General features: G+C 32.3%; 1 protein-coding gene and 1 long non-coding RNA gene across 2 annotated transcripts; one reads left to right on the forward strand and one right to left on the reverse strand.

Moving 5' to 3' along the window:
* Nucleotides 1–4,350: 4,350 nt before the first annotated feature.
* On the reverse strand, nt 4,351–5,033 carry LOC135957408 (uncharacterized). The gene is made up of 2 exons (XR_010576402.1): nt 4,956–5,033; nt 4,351–4,896 (listed from the first exon to the last, which is right to left on the reverse strand). It is a non-coding gene; the product is annotated as an uncharacterized LOC135957408 (long non-coding RNA).
* Nucleotides 5,034–15,723: 10,690 nt separating this feature from the next.
* On the forward strand, nt 15,724–18,352 carry LOC135949103 (uncharacterized). Its single transcript, XM_065498566.1, has 3 exons — nt 15,724–16,191; nt 16,262–18,131; nt 18,240–18,352. Exons 1-3 carry the CDS (start codon nt 15,724–15,726, stop codon nt 18,350–18,352), a joined length of 2,451 nt encoding a protein of 816 aa, XP_065354638.1.
* The last annotated feature ends 3,638 nt before the right edge of the window (nt 18,353–21,990 follow it).

The raw sequence follows: 21,990 nt of genomic DNA on the forward strand, positions 1-21,990 counted from the left end.
CTCTGCGTAAGTTTAATTTTTAAGGTTTACACACAAATATGAAAAAAATTAAAATAGTGCAAATTTAAATACCTTGTCTTGAGTTACAAAACATTTATTTTGATAGATATCTATATATATATATAGATGACATTAGCGGTACAATGTAAAAAATTGATTTTGCCACACATCTTCGCCCACAGACCGAAAATCATAAATCTGATTTTAGAGTGTTACCCGCTGGATTCCCCGAAAATTTCATTAAAATCGGTCAAGCCGTTTTTGAGTTCATTCGGAACATACATCCATTTTTATATATATAGATGAAAAATGTTTGTACGAGAAAATTCGAAAATCTTCTTTACGAAAGCACCGAATGGACCTAATGTAGTATTTTAGGTGTCTAAAACCATATTCAGAAAATTTCCTTTCCAATGATACCAGTTTGGAGCTAATCGTTTGGATGGTCTCAGAGTCTATAACGGACATAGGTAGAAACATTTTTTGTATTTTATATATATAGATTTATTTTTATTGACATTTTGTTAAATTTTAAAAAAATTTAATGAATTTCTATGTGGAAACACACAGTTATAATTCCGGAGTGGGTATATTAGATTGTGTGGACCTTCTTCCACAATGTTTACACATTTTATTACTATATCGAGCCCTAACCGCGAAAATAATGTAAGCGCCAAAAATCAAATTTTATAGGAGAGAGTTTTTTTTGTTTTTTTTTTTTAAATTGTGTGAAGGATTTCTTCTTTCTTTCTTCTTCGGCCCAAGGACGGAGCCTGGCTGAAATCGGTCCATTATTTCACCTAACCACCATACAAATGTCCTACCGAAATTGGACTTTATCGGACATAAATGTTTAATTTATATGGATATATCCACAAATTTCGCTCCAAATAAGTTTTATATATACGGAATTCATATCACCAAATGTTATTGTGATCGGCTCATAATTAGTTATAGCTCCCATATAAGACCCGCTTCCAAAAATCACTTTAACGTGCATAAATCTCTCAAAAATGTTGGTATACACATAAAATTCAACATAAATAACTTTCATGTAAACATAAATCTCACTACCTAATTTTATGGCGATCAGTCTATAATTGGTCATAGCTCCCATGTAAGGCCCATTTCGAAAATCACTCAAAAATATAAATTATTGAAATTTTAAAAGAAAAATGATTTTGCTCTTTTTCTTAGTGTATGTTATTATATGGTCGGGATTGACCAACCATACTTCCATACTTGTTTTACTATAAGGCATATTCAAAACTTTTTGAAGGTCGAAACTAGCACATAAAAACAAGACATTTTACTCTTTTGTTTTTGTTCCTTCAAAAAAATTCTTAAACTTAAATTCTTCTGTTTGGATGTGACTGCTGTCTAAATTTTTTCCTTGATCACATTTAGTACATCTATCTTTTTGTATTTCAATTTCTTTTGATTATCTCTCTAGTTCTTCGGCTACTCTTACTTTCATTTACCGCCCGTATTTGCTTTTATGTCGTTTACGTTATTTTTGCGGTAAAGCAAAAAGGTGAGTGTCGCTTACGATATAATTGAAATTGCGATATCTCTGTATATATAAACACTTAATTTTCATTATTTCGTGTGTTGATGCGCACGAAAGTTTTCTATCGATTTTAATTAAAAAGACAATTTTGAAAAAATGTCGCTTACGTTATTTTTGCGGTTAGGGCTCGATATAGTGTTGCAGGTTAAAAGTAAATGACAAAAATGCCAATCAAACTCACTTGTGAACTTCATGTACTTCACTACCGGAGGAATATAAAACAAAATCATATACTATTAAAATGGAACTTATTCGCCAGCGGAGTGGAAATTGTGTTTAGCAATTGCAATAGTATCGTCTATTATTCCAAATTTATCTTTAAAATCCTCTTTTTTAAGATAAAAAGTAAAAAGAATTCCTTAAAATAGGTTTAAAGTAGGGTTAACCATTATTAAATTTCATATATTTAACAATGGTTTACTACAGGTGTTTTAAGCTAATTTTCGTTTTTGGATATACTTTTATCGAATTTAGCTTAACATCGCACAGTGGGGGATCTGAAAAAAAAAGTGGAAATAAATCTGTAACTTCTAAACGAATAGCCCGATTTTAATAAAATTTCCCATGGCTATAGAGGAGGTGTCGATAAGTTTAAGTTTTGAATTTGGGCTTAAACAAGGGGGGCCGAGCCACAATGCCCCAAAGTGGGGCACCTCGGGTATATCAAAAATTAAAAATGATGCCAAGTTTTTGTTTGCGATCCGATTTGAAATATTTTTATATATATGGAATGTACTAGAAGAGATCTACAAAAAACATTGCTTTAGCCATATATTATCTCTTATAGTTTACGAGTTATTCGCATTTGAAAAGTAAAATTTTATTTTGTTTGCCTACCTTGGTCTGCCATTTTGCTAATAACGGATCCAATTCTTTCCCGATTTTCTTGAAGTATCTTTTTTTGAATTAACAAAAAATTTATTAATAATCTTAAGAAAGAATTGTTAAAAAATATCTACTGAGTCAAAAGTTATGTGCATTCAAACTTAAAAAAATAAAAAAGTCGTTTTTTCGAGATTTTTTTTCGAAAAAAGTACCTACATTAATTTTAAATTATACAGAAAATGAGAAAAAAAAAAATAATGTGTTTATATTTTTCTGAAAGATAACATTTCGGGAAATATTATAAAAGCAAAATAATATCAAAATTCGTATTATTGCGTGGTCCAGAGCCTTCCGAAGTAGACCTATTTTTTATGTAAATTTCAACTTTAGACAACATATTCTAAAATCGCATAGCTGCTTTCAAAAAATTAAGACCAGTTTTGTATGTCCCAATCTGTTCTTCAATATCATGCAAAGGGATTTCATAGCCCCGAGCTTGGTACCTTCAATAGATCCAAAAAAATCCCAATTTTGGGATTTTTGGAAAGTTTTTTGGGAATTGTGTCATTAACAATTCACAAATATCTTTTTCACTTTTGGATTTGCATCGAACGTTTCTATATAAGTGTAAAATTTCATTAAAAACGACACATAAACAAAACTTTTATTGCATTTTAAAATTTTAAATTTTCCAAAAAAATCAGCTATAATTTTTTATTCGCATATTTTTGAAAAAAGTCTTCAATAATTTTTTTAATTCTTAAAAATGTTGTACATTTTTGAAAAGAGGACATAATTTCCTACACGCTGATATATAATATGTATATCTTTTCTTTTCCGCTAGTCTCATTAATGGCTTCAAAATAGATAACTCACAGTAATTAGCTTCATCTTGTAGTGTTCACCGGTATTTGGTTATGCAGCAAGGCAGTGCAATAAATTGTATTACAAAACGGCAAGATTTTATAATTTTCTGTTTGTTGTTGATTTTGAGTCCATAAATTTGACTAGCGGAAAAGAAAAGAAAGGCAATGTTTTTTGTAGATCTCGTCTAGTACATTCCATATATATAAAAATCTTTCAAATCGGATCGCAAACAAAAATTTGGCATAATTTTTAATTTTTGATATACCCGAGGTGCCCCACTTTGGGGCATTGTGGCTCGGCCCCCCCTTGGTTTTTTAAGCCCAAATTCAAAACTTAAACTTATCGACACCTCCTCTATAGCCATGGGAAATTTTATTAAAATCGGGCTATTCGTTTAGAAGTTACAGATTTATTTCCACTTTTTTTTCAGATCCCCCACTGTGCATCGGTTGGTAAGCATGTTGTAAGTTCTTTTGCATAAGACTGTAAAATAATAGTTTAAACCAGAGATCGAAAATAACTCGTCCTTATACCAAAAAATCCAAATTGTGATTTATATTTTTGTGATAAAAATAAATCACTGAAAATAACAGTTATACAGTAATTTTGACTTACCTGCACAATCAACTTTGCACGATATTTTGTGCAGGTATGTTAAAAATGCAGTTAACCTCAATGCTCTTACCTGATCATTGATGGTGGTAAGTGTATTTACAGTTTACTGCCCAAAAAAGCAGCTAACGGCAAATAATTTACACGAAGCTCTGTGATTTTTTCCGTCTAAAAATAACGTCAAATTGATATTTTAGCTACTTTTAAAATTATTAAGAAGTTTACAACATATTTTTTCATTCAAAATCGTATTTTTCTTATTTGTTTTGATTTAATTTTGTATTAGGCAGCTAAATTAAATTTTTTTCATGAAAACCAGTTATAGCTTCCAAAAGTATTATGTACTTATCTTAAATGTGCAGGTATGAACAATGCACTTAAATTAACGAATTTATATGGAGTTTGGTAAATAAATATACAAAACACAAGTTTTGTGCACTTATATGCAAAATGCTCTTAAGTGAAAGGCAGGTAAGTCAAAACTACTGTAAAATGATTTTTATTTAAATGGTTTGGTATGACCTTTATTCGTTTTTATTGTTTTTTTAATTTTTTAAGTTTGGTGTGAGATAAACAATTAATTTGTTCTTGTTCTTAATAACTGTTACTTTCTTTTTTATTTACATACAATAACATATTGTTAGTAATTTTTAACAAATTATGGAAATAATATGATAAGTATGAAGTAATGAAGTCTGAGTAACAGAAATGAGATTTTTTTTATATTGTTATTAATCTTTTGATATATTTTATATATTTAAGCGTTGATTTGCATCATATGCATTTTTGCGATTTATTTTTCATGTTCGCAAATAAAAGTCACAAGCTGACCTTTACGAAAAAAAAAATTATAAATCACTCATCCAGATTATTCGTGTTTGTTTCTTTTCTGATTCTCTCAACCTGTTATCGCTGGCTGCGATGGTCGTCCATAAGGGGCGAATTTAACAACACCAAAAAAGAGACACAAACAATTTTAAATAATTTGCAGTAATGTGCGGTGCGAAACGGTGCGTTTATTTCTATTAAAAAAATTATTAAAATTAAATAAAAGAAATACAAATAATGTTCAACTACTTACCGCAGTGCTTTTCCCTTATGAACTGACTTTACTTTAAATTATTATTTAATTGGACCACTAGTTATTTATGTGTATAACACATCATGGCCCATAATCATAGTCAAACACTAAAGTCGGTTCTTTTTAGAAACAACTTTAAAATAAAAACCTGCTTTTAATTATTTTGCAACTATACTCAAAATTAAAGTGTGTTTTAAATTGAACCGACTTTAACTGGGTGCCACCTCAAATGTAGAAAATATTTTCATACAATATACAAAAAAATATACACAAGTGGCACCGCTGAACAGCTGACATAGAAAATTAAAAAAAAAACAATAAAAGTAACAGCGAAATCTAAAGAAAAAAAGCAAATTGTAGTGGAAAAATTGTAAAAATAAGATTAATATCATAATTAGGATATTTTGGTTTTAATTTTATCGATAACGGTTCAATAATTGCAAAATCTCTGCCAATATCTTGTCTTGACTTGTCGTCGAACTTTTTTACTTGAGGAAGAACATCTGATGCAGCAAACACATTCAAGACAGCAGGCTACCAACTTCAATCTGTCAAAAATAAAATGCACACGTTTATATGGAGACGATTATTTTAACGACAGCACAGCTACACGGCCACACGACTACTCATGCCGATGTAGCCGAATTAGGCTAATTTCTATTTTTGTCAACTACAAAACAGAAATAGTGTTGCTAATATAATAAAAAAATGTAAATCAAATTAGTGCTTAAAAATATATATTTTTTTACTTAATTAAGAGGAGTTTCTGATAACCATATTGAAATAAATTAATAACAGGTACATAATTAATTATAACCATATATATATTTTTACTCAAAATAATTGTTTCAATCTTAATTACTTTGGAATTTTGTACGGCTATTTTTTATTAAAGTGACACCACTGAATTATAAATCAGCTGTTTACTTTGTAGCTGTCGTCTTTAAAATAATTCAGTAGCTGCCACACGACTACAACTGTAACCAGCAGAATTTGTGTTCGTGTAGTCGTGTAGCCTGTTGTCTTGAATGTGTTTAATGCATGATGCTGTTGTTAAATGAGTTATGCATTAAACACATTCAAGACAGCAGGCTACACGACTACACGAACACAAATTCTGCTGGTTACAGTTGTAGTCGTGTGGCAGCTACTGAATTATTTTAAAGACGACAGCTACAAAGAAAACAGCTGATTTATAATTCAGTGGTGCCACTTTAATAAAAAATAACCGTACAAAATTCCAAAGTAATTAAGATTGAAACAATTATTTTGAGTAAAAATATATATATGGTTATAAATAATTATGTACCTGTTATTAATTTATTTCAATATGGTTATCAGAAACTTCTCTTAATTAAGTAAAAAAATATATTTTTTTAAGCACTAATTTGATTTACATTTTTTTATTATATTAGCAACACTATTTCTGTTTTGTAGTTGACAAAAATAGAAATTAGCCTAATTCGGCTACATCGGCATGAGTAGTCGTGTGGCCGTGTAGCTGTGCTGTCGTTAAAATAATCTTCTCCATATAAACGTGTGCATTTTATTTTTGACAGATTGAAGTTGGTAGCCTGCTGTCTTGAATGTGTTTAATGCATTAAAAACAGCTTCAGCTGGTTTTAAGTACAGACGACTTTATTTCTCTTAAAATATACTTTATTTCTAATATTAATAGGCAAGTCGATTTCTTTAGACCCCTTTTACGCTCACATTATACATTCAATTTGGGCAATGAATATACCATTTTAAAGGGATTTATTCACAGAAGTGCAGAATATATATTTTATTGAAATCGGTTCAGTTTTTTAGGAGTTATGAGCGGTTAAAGATGTTACTAACACATATGCAAAAACTTGTATATGTGAACCTTAAGCTAAAAAGTAAACAAAGCAATGCGAGTTTTTCCAATTTGTTGTTGTAAAAAATAAGAGAAACAATTAAACAGTATTGATTTCGCTCTATTTTAAGTGAGAGTTGTTATAGAAAACAAAGAAGAAGACTTTAGTAATTTAAAGCAGTGATGTTCAAAAATAAAAATGAAGATGTATTGGTGAGAGATCTACCCAGCAAACTTAATGTCAAACACTTGAAATAAGAACAAAATAAAGAATGTTTAGATTTAGAATTTTTGCCAGATATAACCAATTTATTAAAGCTAGGCATTACCCATGAATGAAATAAACAAGATTGCGCCTTCGCTCTCTTAAAAAAATTCTCTTAAGCTCAGTGACGTCAACATTGCCTTAAACTGATTGCAGGTCTGTTCATTTACTTTCCCAGTAAATTCCCAGCAACGAGAGAATAAAATCAAAATTTACAAAATTACTCTCTCAAATTCTCAAAAAATAGTAAAAAGTAAATGAACGATTTTCCAGTAACAATTGTTTTATACACACAATTTTCTTATTTTATTCCTTTTAAAATGACCATTTCCTTAAAAGCAATATTTCAGTTAATACATTAACTTCCAACACAACATACTTAATACATTTTTATTTAAATACTAAATTATAAATTACATATTTTTTGTAAAAAATTTCTCTAAAATAAAAATCATTTTTAGGAATGTGTCAACGCTTTTTATAATGCTCACAAAATAAGGAAACTTAAAAAAACATTATTATTTAGTCAAGTTAATGTGTACGTTCAGTTCAAAAAATGCCAAAGGCCTTGCAATACTAAAACTTTTAACATATTATACATTTAATTTACACATTTTAAATATTTCAAAATTATAACACATATTATTTAAATTGTGTGTAGGCATGTTAAAAGAAGTAATAAGTAGTGAGCAAAAACATTTTTCTTTTAAAATTTCAATAATTTATTTTCGTGAGTGATTTTCAGAAGTGGGCAGCTGACCAATTATGTATCGATCGCCATGAAACTTATTTGTGTTGAATTTTGTCACTTTTAGGAGTTTTAGGCTCCTTAAAATAAGTTTTAGAAATGGGCCTTATATGGTTCTTATGGTCAATTATAAAACGGTTCACACACAATTTTTAGATGTGACAGATTTATGATTGTAGTGTAATTAAATAATATTCATCCTCAGGGTAATGCTATAGCCGCAATAATATAAATTTAATTTAACTATTAATTTTGAAAGGAATCCAAATATCATTTCACAAATATTTAAAATTTGGTAGGTTTTGGTAGTTTTAAATCTGAAATTTGGTAGGAAAAATATTTTATGAGTGGCAACGCTGATGCTAACTATTACGAGTTCAAAATAGAACTTGTAATAGTTTGCAACGAGAGAACATTCTCTAAAATTTGATTTTTTCTCTACTTGCAAGTTTTTGGAGTTAATGAACGATTTTCCAGTAACAATTGTTACTAACTAGTAACAACTTTTAGTTATTGAACATAGCTTGTATTATATGAAAATTGTATGTGATTTATAATGGAAAAGTCAATAATTATGTTTAAAAGTTATTTATGTTTAATAAAATAAAATGTATTTTAGGTTTTATGTTATTAGACATATTTTACTTAATTAATTTTCAATATTTTTGCTATATTTTAGTTCACGATTTAGATTTTTTATTATCTTATATATAAATAGGCCACACGTTTTTTTGTGGTACACTTTTAAGCACAAAGTATACAGAGGCGACACGGCAAAAAAAATATATTTGTCTCTTTCGCTCGAAACTATTTCAACTGGTTTGGTTTTGTGCTTATTTATATAGTTGTTTGTTTTAACGCACTGTCTGTATTAAACCGCAAATTTGTTTTCTCTTTCTATCGAAACAATTTCAAAAAAAGCTGATTTTAGTGTTTTTGAACTGTCAAATTTGACGCCTCTGTATACTTTGTGCTTTCAAGTATGTTATTGTCCACCAATATTGATGAAACATATGTATATGGTTTTAAAGGTTATTTTCTCTAGATTAGCAGAACATCATTTTTTTTTTAAATTCTTTCCATAAAAGTGGTAAAAAGCATTTAAAAGTGGTCGAATTTCGGCCACCGGGCGATCCTAGATATTCAGGCATGTGATGAAAAACGATCGTTTTCAAAACTGAAATCAATTTCAAAAACGATTTAGGTGTGATGAATTTCGATTGATTTCATATTCAATTTTTATTTTATTCCGTATCATTTTTATAACAAAAAACAACAAAATAAGCAACTCTCCATTTGTTTACCTTAATTAGTGTGAAAATTTAATTTCGATAAATTCCCTTTTAAACAAATTCGAATTTGAAACTAATATGACAAAATGATTCAAACAAACACATCACACCTTTTGTCGTTTTCAAATCGTTTTCGCATATAAATCGTTTTTCATCACATACCTGATTATTATTGCAATTTTTGACTGCAAACCACATTTTAATTTTTAATTAATTTTTTTTATTTATTTTTCACTATTTGTTTTGAAATTTCATATAAAAATTCATTTCATATTTACATTCAAAACATAAGAAAACAATCATTGCTGACGTCACGAAAAAAGAGTAAGAGTTGTCCCGTTTCACACCAAGATTTCAAGAATTCTCAAAACTTATTTTTTATTTTCCCGCAGCAATCAACGGAGATTGCCAGATTATTTGAATTCTTTTGGTGTTATTTTCGCACGGCTAAGGCTCGTCGGGCTTGGGCGGTGGTACGTTGGAGTAATAGAGAAAACGACAAGATATAAAATTTTGTACCAGTGTTTCTAAAAATCAAATATTTAACTGCTATTCCTTTCCTGTAGGACCAGGTGTTATCGCCCACCATTATTATACCCTCCCCTAATCCATGGTAGCTATTAAAATTCTAAAGGCTACCCCTTTAATGCATCACCACTCGATACTTACCTTTATAGCCTGTTTAAATTCTTAGCAACACATATTTAATTTCAATCGAAAATTCAAAGATATATATTAAAATATTATTTGTTTATAGTTTTAAAAAAAAATTACAATTCAGGTGACTTAAGCCATTAGGCTAACCAAACTATTCCCTAAGTTCGAACTATTTGTTAACAATATTAACTGGACCTGCCATTTAATTTTTTATATATGGGGCATTTCATGTCAAGTGAACCAACTTTTGAAATCGATGTCTTCCGATCGGGATGAAATTTGCACCAAGGTTAGCTCTATTGGATAGTAACTCAGACACAATTTTTCAACAACATCGGTCGAGAACTCTCTGAGTTATAGGGGGTAAAATTTTGACAATTTGGTCAAACAGGGGTTTTTTCTTATCCATGTAACTTATTACCTATTGTTCTTAGCAAAATGTGTCCCAAATAGTATAGATAGCTATTTCTTCGATCTTTCGAAAAAAAATATTAAAAAAAAAAAAAAAAAATTTTAATATTTTTTTTCCGAAATCACTTAGTGGGATGCGAGTGGGATATCTATCAAAATAAATATTTTTTAACTCAAGACTTACAATTTTTGACTTTTTTTTTTGCAAATACGATTTTTTTTCCAAATGGGCCCTTTTTTAAAAATTTTTTTTTAGTCAAAAGAAAGCTTAGGTCCATTCCTTTAAGATATTTTTAGTCCCTTAGTGGGATGCGAGTGGGATATCTATCAAAATAAATATTTTGTAACGCAAGACATACAATTTTTTAATTTTTTTTTGCAAAATCAAAATTTTTTTCCAATATGGGCCCTTTTTTATTTTTTTTTTTGCTCAAAAGAAAGCCTAGGTCCATTCCTTTAAGATATTTTTAGTCCCTTAGTGGGATGCGAGTGGGATATCTATCAAAATAAATGTTTTAACACAAAAATTTTATGTCTTGAGTTACAAAACATTTATTTTGATATATATCCCACTCGCATCCCACTAAGCGATCAAAACCATCTTAAAGGAATAGGCCTAAGCTTTCTTTATAGCAAAAAAAAAATTACAAAAAGGGCCCATTTTAAAAAAAAGTCAAAAAAGTTTTTGATTTTGCCAAAAAATCAAATATTGTATATCTTGAGTTACAAAATATTTATTTTGATAGATATCCCACTCGTATCCCACTAAGGGACCTAAAATATCTTAAAGGAATGGACCTAAGCTTTCTTTTGACTAAAAAAAAATTTTTAAAAAAGGGCCCATTTTGAAAAAAAATTCGAATATGCAAAAAAAAAGTCAATAATTGAATGTCTTGAGTTACAACATTTTTATTTTAATAGATATCCTACTCACATCTTCCTAAGTGACAAAATAGGTCTTAAAGGAAAAGACCTAAGCTTTCTTTTGAGCAAAAACAAATTTTTAAAAAAAAGTCCCATATTGGAAAAAAATTTCGATTTTGCAAAAAAAAATTAAAAAATTGTTACAAAATATTTATTTTGATAGATATCCCACTCGCATCCCACTAAGGGACTAAAAATATCTTAAAGGAATGGACCTAGGCTTTCTTTTGAGCAAAAAAAAAAATTAAAAAAGGGCCCATATTGGAAAAAAATTTTGATTTTGCAAAAAAAATTAAAAAATTTTATGTCTTGCGTTACAAAATATTTATTTTGATAGATATCCCACTCGCATCCCACTAAGGGACTAAAAATATCTTAAAGGAATGGACCTAAGCTTTCTTTTGACTACAAAAAAACTTTTAAAAAAAGGGCCCATTTGGAAAAAAAATTTTGATTTTGCAAAAAAAAGTCAAAAATTGTAAGTCTTGAGTTAAAAAATATTTATTTTGATAGATATCCCACTCGCATCCCACTAAGCGACCAAAAGGGTCTTCAAGGATAATATCTAAGCTTTTGTTTGACCTAAAAAAAAAGATTAAAAAAGGGTCCATTTTGAAAAAAAAAGTCAACAAAGTTTTTGATTTTGCAAAAAAAGTCAAAAATTTTATGTTTTGAGTTACAAAATATTTATTTTGATAGATATCCCACTCGCATCCCACTAAGCGACCAAGTAGGTGTTCAAGGAAAATATCTAAACTTTATTTTAAGAAAAAAAAAAAAAAAAAAAGAACGTATTTTAAAAAAAAGTCAAAAAAGTTTTTGATTTCGGAAAAAAAATATTAAAAAATTTTTATTTTTTTTTTTAAATATTTTTTTTCGAAAGATCGAAGAAATAGCTATCTATACTATTTGGGACACATTTTTCTAAGAACAATAGGTAATAAGTTACATGGATAAGAAAAAACCCCTGTTTGACCAAATTGTCAAAATTTTACCCCCTATAACTCAGAGAGTTCTCGACCGATGTTGTTGAAAAATTGTGTCTGAGTTACTATCCAATAGAGCTAACCTTGGTGCAAATTTCATCCCGATCGGAAGACATCGATTTCAAAAGTTGGTTCACTTGACATGAAATGCCCCATATATTTAAATTGTTGATATTAAAAGTATTCTTAAATAAGATGATGAAATAATGATATAATATTGTAATATATTTATAAAATGTAATTATATGGGGATCTTAGCATTAATGACTATAATTGATATCTAATTTTATGCTTGAAAGAATATATTGTTTGTATCTCTGCTGTTTACAAAATTTTATCTCGAGATTCTGTTCTTTCAAGTTTAAATTTAGATAAGTATATCTTGTAAATTAATGAGAGTCTTAATAGGTAATAAAATAATTTTAAATTTATGGAAAATCAGATAAATATAGAAACAATGGAAAATTATATAAATGTTAGGACAAATCGAGTAATTTTTATGAAAATCTAAATAAATGTTACGACAAATCAGGTAATTTTATGGTAAGTCAGATAATTGTTACGACAAATCAGGTAATTTTATGGTAAGTCAGATAATTGTTACGACAAATCAGGTAATTTTAAATAGGTTCAAAGATTTTATAGAATTTTAAGAAAATTTATGTCTTTCAAATCAAAACTTTTCATAAACGTTCTTAAAAATCCGTAAGATCTTTATGTAGTCTAATCTTGTTGTTATATATTTTAATTTTGAAAGGTGTTTGGCCGAAAAAGTTCCAAATCGAACTTAGCTTATTTACAAGCTGCTAAATTGCCTCAGCTACCTTGTAGTGTCTCCAATACTTCCCTTGATTAAGATCTTCTCTAAATCAAAAGTAGTACTGAGTCTACTACAGACTCACTTTTGGCTTGTATGCCCAAAACATACGTGGAAAAAATCAATAAGTGTGAGTTTTTTTTTTTAAAGGCTAAAAAACTTACAAAAAACTTTAACTTTAAAATTCAAAAAAAAAATAAAAATATTTGCTAAAATCCCAAAAATTAATAAATCTGCCGACTACACTACAAATTACTTATCTGAATGGTGGTTGTTGTCTTTACTGTAGAGCTGGCTATGGATGAATGATGAATTTTTATATTTGGATGTAGATGTCGCTATTGTTGTATGTTGATATATTATTGTAGATGTTACTGATGAGGATGAAGAATTCCAAAAAAATGGTGCACAAAAATTTAATATTATTGATGTATATGCTGTTGAAATTGATGAAATCTGTATATTGTTGAAATTGATGATGACTTCTGTTATGGTTGCTGATTGAAACATTCTATGTTATGAAGATAGTGACAATTATGTATGTGTATTGATGAAATTTGTTAAAGATGTTGGTTGAAAAATTCGATGTTATGAAAATGATGACAATAATGTATATTGATGAAATTTGTGTGTTGATAAAATTGATGAAATTATATTGATGATCGAAAAATTCTATGTTATGGGGATGTTGACAATTGTGTATTGATGAAATTTGTAAATTGGTTGGTCGAAAAATTCTATGTTATGAAAATGGTGTTTATTTAGAATTGTAGTAGTTGGAATATTATTAAAATTTAAAGGCTTTGTTGTCATGCCACTGAAGTTGGAATGGTGGTACAAATGTGCTCTGGTGTATTCATTGATGTAAAAGTACTGCGATGATGAATGTACTGATGTTAAACTTCTTGGCTGATGTGTGTTTCAACAAAAAAGGCTGATGCTATCTGTGCGCCGGTGTTTTTCGATTCAAAGGGACTGTTGACAAAGTTTCGAAGGGTGTTGCCGCAAATAGCTGGTGTTACGATTTTGATGCTATAAACTGTTCCCTGTACTCCTTTGAATATTTTATTTCAACTGATGGTGGTGATACTGCAGCACATGTTTTGTCATTTGATGGCGTATTGACATTCGTTTTTCTTCTTACTTTTTCAGCGACAGATGGATCTAGCAGCTGTATTCGTAACAGATTCCAGTGGCTATGAAAATTGTTAGCCACACGACAAATTCCAGTGCTGACGTCTGCTTACAATTTCCCCTTTGAAAATCAGACACACATGCAGCATATTTCTTTACACCACGCTGAATTTAAAAGTAAATTCCAATAGGATTTCTGCGGCTGAATTTTTCAACCTTCCAACTCCTGCCAGTGATCAAACGAAAAAGAAGGAAGTTAGCCATTTTTGAAAATGGCTCCTTTTCATGTATTGGTAACTGCCGCCAACTTCACTTTATCGGTTGATGCAAATAGTACAACCACATGAAAATACACCACTGAATTCAGTAATCTACTGATGTGGTAACCTTTCATAATCATATGCTCAGTGTTGTATTTTTTTACACCAAACCGACCGACAGTGTTGTATTTAACTTTATATTTTATTGGTCAGGGTTGTCAACACGGTACAGAGTACACTAAAATAATGGAATTGTCAATGTCGTAATCTTGTTTATTTCATTCATGGGCATTACCTATGCACGCGTGCTTTTCGGCCGTTATTAAATTTACAACAACGTTCTCACACGTATAAAAAGCTCATTTAGTCTCGTTTGAGCGTTCATTGAAGAAGGTTTGTGTGGTCGCATGTTTCTTGCTTTTGTACATGAAGATTACTAATGCAGGCAGGAAAACTTAATATTTTTTAACATCAACGTATGGTGTAAGTTTTTAGAATTATAAACTTTTGCTAAATAAACTTATTTCAATCTAAAATGCTTTCTTAATTCGATATAAGTAAAGAAGTCTAACAGAAATTTTAAATTTAAAAATATTGGGCCATAATCATAGTCAAACACTAAAGTCGGTTCATTTTAGAAACAACTTTAAAATAAAAACCAGCTTTTAATTATTTGCAACTATAGTCAAAATTAAAGTATGTTTTAAATTGAACCGACTTTAACTGGGTGCCACCGCAAATGTAGAAAATGTTTTCATACAATATACAACAAAATACAGACAAGTGGCAACGCTGAACAGCTGACATACAAAATTAAAAAAAAAACCGAAAAGGTAAACAATAAAAGTAACCGGGACAACTAAAGAAAAAATATTGTTTGTTGTGGAAAAATGAAATATATAAGATGAATATCATAATTAGAATATTTTGGTACTAATTTTATTGATAACTGTACAATATTGGCAAAATCTCTACCTGTTGTGAACTGAATTTATTATTTTTTGAACGTTAAATTGAATTTATGAATTTTATTTACTGATATGTTATGTTGTCTTGAGTTGCCCATGTATGGATTATTTATATGGCAACCCTTTTTATTTGATAACCTGTCTACTCTGGTTTTGAATCTCGATACCGAATAAAATGGTTACCATTTTTAAGGTAATCGAAGTGGTGAATTCGAAATAACGTCAATTCCAGAACAGACGCCAGAGTGTAGAGTTAAGTAAGTTTTTTTTTGGCAAGAATTGTGCTTTTATATTATTTAACTGGAATATTTTTTAGATAATAAAACAACACAGAAACTTCATTTGAATTTGGGAACTTTGCCGTGTTTTATTAGAACTCTAAGTTGCTGCCGCAACATTTTTTATTATTTAACTTAATTCCTGGAATTGTATGCAACGAAGTAGCCAACGTTTAAAAGACAGGAACATGCCTGACGAGAAGGAAAAGCATTCTGAAAGCCGCACGAGCGAGAGTGAGGATGAGAGAACACTGGTTGAACAATCCGCCGTTGCCGACTTGAAGGAGAAAATTCGTTGCCTTAAAGAGTCGTTGAAGATGCTGCTTGAAAAAGTCAATCCATCATCAACTGAAGAGTCTTCACCACATCAGCCCGTTGCGAAATTAGTTGAACTGCCACATTCTTCAATGGTACCACCTACGGCACCTACATGTAATATTTTTATGCCACCGAACAACACAAAGCCATCATCACGCCAGCCGATGCAACAAAAGATAAGTATTGACAACATTTCTTTACCTACTACATTTATTCCGAATGTTAGCTTGCCCTATTATTCAAATACGTATATGCCGCCACAAGGTGTACAAGGTGTACCGCTGCCGCCGCCACGCCATTGTCCAACCCACAAATTTACTATGAACACCGCCCGATACGTAAGCTACACGATTTGCCAGAATTTAACGGTCAGCCGGAGCAATGTCCTATGTTCTTTGTGTCGTACAGGGAGACTACAACTATACGAATTTGGAAAACCTGTCCCGTTTACAGAAAGAGTTGAAGGGTGATGCTAAGGATATAGTGGAAGCCTATTTAATCCATCCAGAAAACGTAAATCAAGTAATGGCAACATTAGAATTTCACTATGGTCGACCACAAATTATGATACGCAGTCAAATTTCCAAAGTACGTGTCTTTCCGGACATACCTGGAAATAGAATTCATGAAATTATCAACTTTAGTTCAATGGTATCGAATTTGACAGTTTTCTTAGAAAATGCTGGTGCCATACCACATTTGTGTAATCCAACTTTACTGGACGAATTGATAAATAAATTACCTCTTGCCAAGCGTGAAGAGTGGATGAAATATTCCTTGAACCATTTGGGCCAGTATCCGAGTGTGAGGGAATTTAGCGTTTGGCTACAGGAAGTTGCTACATACGTTTCCTTTGCTATGGAAGTGGATGGTAATGGAAATGAGGCAACCGGCTCCAAACGAGGTAAGATAAGGCCATCATTTGCTATCACGACACAAAAAACTCATCAGCCAATTTGTTTCAAATGTAAACAAAGCCATTACCTGAACCAGTGCGCCAAGTTTAAGGGCATTTCTATGGCCGAGCGATGGAAGTTTGTAAAATACAACCATCTGTGTTTTAGTTGTTTACATACCGGTCATAATTCCTTGAATTGTAATAATCGCCGTCAGTGTGGTTTAGATAGATGTGCGAAATATCACAATCGTTTGTTGCATGAAAATAGGATTATTGACGGTAATGATGATGACAATCGAAATGTTGTACAATGTCAGAACGATAGTGATGGCACTTTGGGAACAGTTGATGAGAATGGTAGTAGCAACAACACACTTGTAACAACGATTGTTGGTAATTATTCGAATAAGGAAACACTATTTAAATTTTTGCCAGTGCAGTTGAAGGGGCCCAATGGTTGTGTAAATGTTATCGCTTTTATTGATAATGGTTCGAAAATATCACTTTTGGAGGAAAAAGTAGCGAAACAAATTGGACTGCAGGGACCAAAGGGTAATTTATCACTTGGTTGGATTGGAGGGAAGACCTCAAATGAAATTTCAACGACAATAAATTTGGAAATTAGCAGTATGGCTGAGGACAATTGTAGTTTCCAAATGAGGAACGTTAGGACGACGAGGAGTTTACAACTGCCCCCTCAAAGTCTACATATTGACAAATTTAAAAGGAAATTTCCTCTGTTGAATGATATCGTTATTGATGATTATTTTGATGCCATTCCTAAGTTGTTAATTGGTCTGCCACATACGAGTCTTGTACGCCAGTTCGGTATTATAAATCTGGACAAAAATTTTGCTGTACATCAGACGAAATTGGGAAATATTTTGTTCGGTTCCAATGAGGAAGTTATGGAAGCCACTGTGTGTGTGATTGATTTTCAGAATTTCGGGGATGTACAACAACAAGTTTCTGAATATTTCTCATTGGAGAATTTTGGCATGAAAGCAGCTGAACCTGTCATATCTGAAGATTATAAAAGGGCCGAGGAAATACTTGAGGGAACTACTGTAAGGAAGGGTATTCATTATGAAACTGGGCTTTTATGGAAGCAAAGTGATTTCGAATTTAAGGAAAGTTTTCCAGTTGCGTTAAAGCGTCTTCTCGGAGTGGAAGCCAAAATGAGGAAGGATGATGATTTGGCTAAATGGTACAAAGGGAAAATTAATGAGTACGTCTTGAAATCATATGCAAGGAAATTGCCCCCTGAAGAGGCTATAATTGAAAATAATTACACTTGGTATCTACCCCACTTTGTTATTACCAATGTTAAAAAAGGTAATAAACGTCGTCTAGTTTTCGATGCAGCCGCGCTCGTTGAAGGTGAGTCTTTTAACTTCAGATTAATGAAGGGTCCAGTTAGGTATCGGCCAAGACCCCTTTTATCAATATTATTTAGGTTTCGTCAGTGCCGTGTTGGGGTATGTGCAGATATGCGGGAGATGTTTCATCGTATACGAATTCGCGAAGAAGATCAGCCAGCACAAAGATTTCTATGGCGAGATGGTGATAGTTTGAAACCTCCAGATGTTTACGTTATGTAGGCCATGATTTTTGGTTCAGCCAGTTCATCCTGTTCCGCTCAGTACATAAAGAATCTGAAAGCAAAATTATATGGTGAAGGGTCTAGGGCCTATAAGGCCATAGTTGAGTGCCACTATGTGCACGACTACGTTGACAGTTTTGACACTATCAGTGAAGCTGTAGCAGTAACCAGAAACGTAATAGATATCCACACACACGCCGGCTTTGAGCTGAGAGGTTTTGTTTAAAATTCAGTGGAATTTATGCGATTAATTACTGGTGAGGAAACTGTCGATAATGATTTGAACTTAACTGATTTATGTGGAGGCGAAACAAAAACGGAAAAGGTCCTAGGACTATTTTGGTCGCCCACTGATGATACCTTTTGTTTTATTCTGAAATTTGCAAAGGTTTCTGAAGCGTTTTTGAATGGGAGTCGAAGACCTACCAAGAGTGAAGTACTCAGCTTGACTATGTCAATCTTCGATCCGTTTGGTTTCTTGGCAAACATGGTGATAGGATCAAAAATATTGCTTCAGGAGTTGTGGCGGTACGATATTGAATGGAATTCTCCGATTCCAATGGATGTATACAAGAGATGGTATGAGTGGTACAGGGAACTTGAGAATGTACAGTGCATTAGACTCCCTTGGTGCTATGGATCTCATTTTAGTAACTCATTGGCAACTATCGATTTACATATTTTTGTGGATGCAAGTGAGGTGGCATTTGCGGCTGTCAGCTACTGGAGAATATGTTATGAAGGCAATGTCAGCATAACATTTATTGCGGGTAAATCAAAGTGTGCACCGACAAAGCCCTTGTCCATCCCGAGGCTGGAACTGCTAGCCGCTGTACTTGGTACCAGGTTGAAGGAGGCAATAATTTCTAGTCACGACATGAAACCGCGGGAAATAACATTCTGGTCTGATTCCAAGACAGTTATAAAATGGATTCGGTCTGATAGTCGAGCTTATAAGCAAATTGTATCTCACCGTATTGCCGAAATTTTAGAGATATCAGAGATGAAACAATGAAGATGGGTTCCTGGATCCAATAACCCGGCCGATGATGCAACGCGACCCCACCATTTTTCGGAAAATTGTTTGGACTCCCGATGGTTGAATGGACCTCAGTTCTTGAAATCTGATGCTGCCGAGTGGCCAAAACTACCTGCTGATATTGTCGAACATGAAGTCGATTCTGAGATGCGATCAAAATATTTAATTACGATAGTTGAAGTTGATCCGCTGATTCCATATGATGAGAAATCTAGATATTACACTTTATTAACAATCAGATGTTGGTTGGAATTTGTTCTGGACGAGACAAGGCTGGCGGATGAATGTGCAAAACGTAGAATTGAATGGGTATTTAATACTTCGGCCAACCCAGCAGCTGGTGGAGCATGGGAACGTATGGTTCGTAGCGTTAAAAGTGTGTTATCGTTTACCCTAAAGGAAAAGTCACCTCAAGTTGAAACATTAAATAGTCTACTGATAGAAGCAGAAAATTTAGTGAATTCCCGGCCATTAACTCATCTTCCTATAGAAAGCTCGGAAGCCGAACCTCTTACACCGAACCACTTTTTACTTGGCGGCCCAAACATTGTGCAGACTCCTGCTGTTGGCGAAAAAGTTGTTCTTAGGAAACAATGGCACATGTTGCAGCAATTGATGCAAACGCTTTGGAAAAGGTGGGTGTTGGAATACCTTCCAGACCTAACACGGCATACGAAGTGGTACCAACCGGTGAAGCCAAAAAGGTAGGGGATGTAGTTATAATATGTGACGATAACGAGGCGCGTGGTGAACGGAAGAAAGGCATTGTTAAGGAAGTTTTTACTGCGGGTGATGGGCAAGTTCGTTTGGCTGTGGTGAAGACTTCTGTTGGAATTATACGACGTCCCTCATCCAAGTTGGCTGTTCTTGATGTTGGTAGTGAGTCTCCCTGATCGACTCACGGGTGGTGGGATGTTGTGAACTGAATTTATTATTTTTTGAACGTTAAATTGAATTTATGAATATTATTTACTGATATGTTATTTTGTCTAGAGTTGCCCATGTATGGATTATTTATATGGCAACCCTTTTTATTTGATAACCTGTCTACTCTGGTTTTGAATCTCGATACCGAATAAAATGGTTACCATTTTTAAGGTAATCAAATTGGTGAATTCGAAATAACGTCAATTCCAGAACAGACGCCAGAGTGTAGTGTTAAGTAAGTTTTTTTTGGCAAGAATTGTGCTTTTATGTTATTTAACTGGAATATTTTTTAGATAATAAAACAACACAGAAACTTCATTTGAATTTGGGAACTTTGCCGCGTTTTATTAGAACTCTAAGTTGCTGCCGCAACACTACCAATATCTTGCCAGGAGTTTGTGTTGTATTAGGGCAACCCACCAAAAAATGATTAGGCGTTAGTGGTTCTTCATCTTCGTGGCTCAACGGCAATTGTGTCTACGGAATAGAATTCACAATATTTTCCGCTTCAATCAGGAAACTTTGCATTGTGTGTTCACTGGGCGGATTCTTTCAAAGTTGACTGCAACACACGCTTTACACATTGGACCATCCGTTCCCATATACAACCTTCTGCAGGATTATGTCGAAAATTAAACTGCCAGTCTATACCTTTACATGTAAGATCATCTTGAATTTGAGTCACATCAAATACTTCACTGAACCTCTTGGCGACTTTATCAGCACCAACAAAATTTGTACCATTATCGCTCCTCAGTCTTGTAGGCAGGCCACGTCGATTTATAAAATTGCGTATGGCAAGAATACACGCATCAGTTGACAAATCGAAAGCGACTTCCAAATGAATGGCCCTTATGGTCAGGCAAGTAAATAAGGCCACCCAGCGTTTTTCATGGCGACGACCAACGGTTACAATAAGTCGACCAATATAGTCCAATCCAGTGTAGGAAAATGGACGAATATATGGCGTCAATCTGTCTTTTGGCAAAGAACCCATAAGTAATGGTACCGGCAATGTACGACGAAATCTGCAAATATAACAATTAGAAACACGTTTACGTAAAATTTTTCTAAGACGGGGAATCCAAAATGATCTTCGAATTTCACCAACTGTAGCTTCAAAATTTTGATGTTTAATTTTTTCGTGTACATGGGCCACAAACAACTCGGTGATAGGATGAAACGACGGCAATATAATCGGACGCCTTATATCCAATGGTAACCAACTAGCAGCGTCCACACTACCATTAACTCGAAGCAATGAGTTTTCATCCATGTATGGAGACAGGGCATACAGCTCACTACTTTTGGGCAAAGTACCTTAAATTTTAATCATTTAAATTTCAGGGCTAAATTGATCTCGTTGGGCTCGACGACAAATGTAAATTTCAGCAGTTTTTAATTCTGCAGCAGTTAAACCATTTTCTTCTTCAGGACCAATCTTCTTTTGGCAACGATTTATAAAACGTAACACCCAGGCAATCGTACGTTTTAATTTCAAATATGATGAAAATCTATTGAATTTACCAGCAATGCAAATTTCGGGCGAAGTTCTTCTGTATCTAGGCTACTATTAGGTATTTCCTGCGTTTTTGGCCATTCATCTTCACAATCGTATAGGAATTTAGGTCCCTCAAACCAGCGGCAATCATCATTCTGGTAGTTTCGTC

This window comes from Calliphora vicina, chromosome 1 (assembly GCF_958450345.1).
Source record: "Calliphora vicina chromosome 1, idCalVici1.1, whole genome shotgun sequence".
NCBI lineage: Eukaryota > Metazoa > Arthropoda > Insecta > Diptera > Calliphoridae > Calliphora > Calliphora vicina.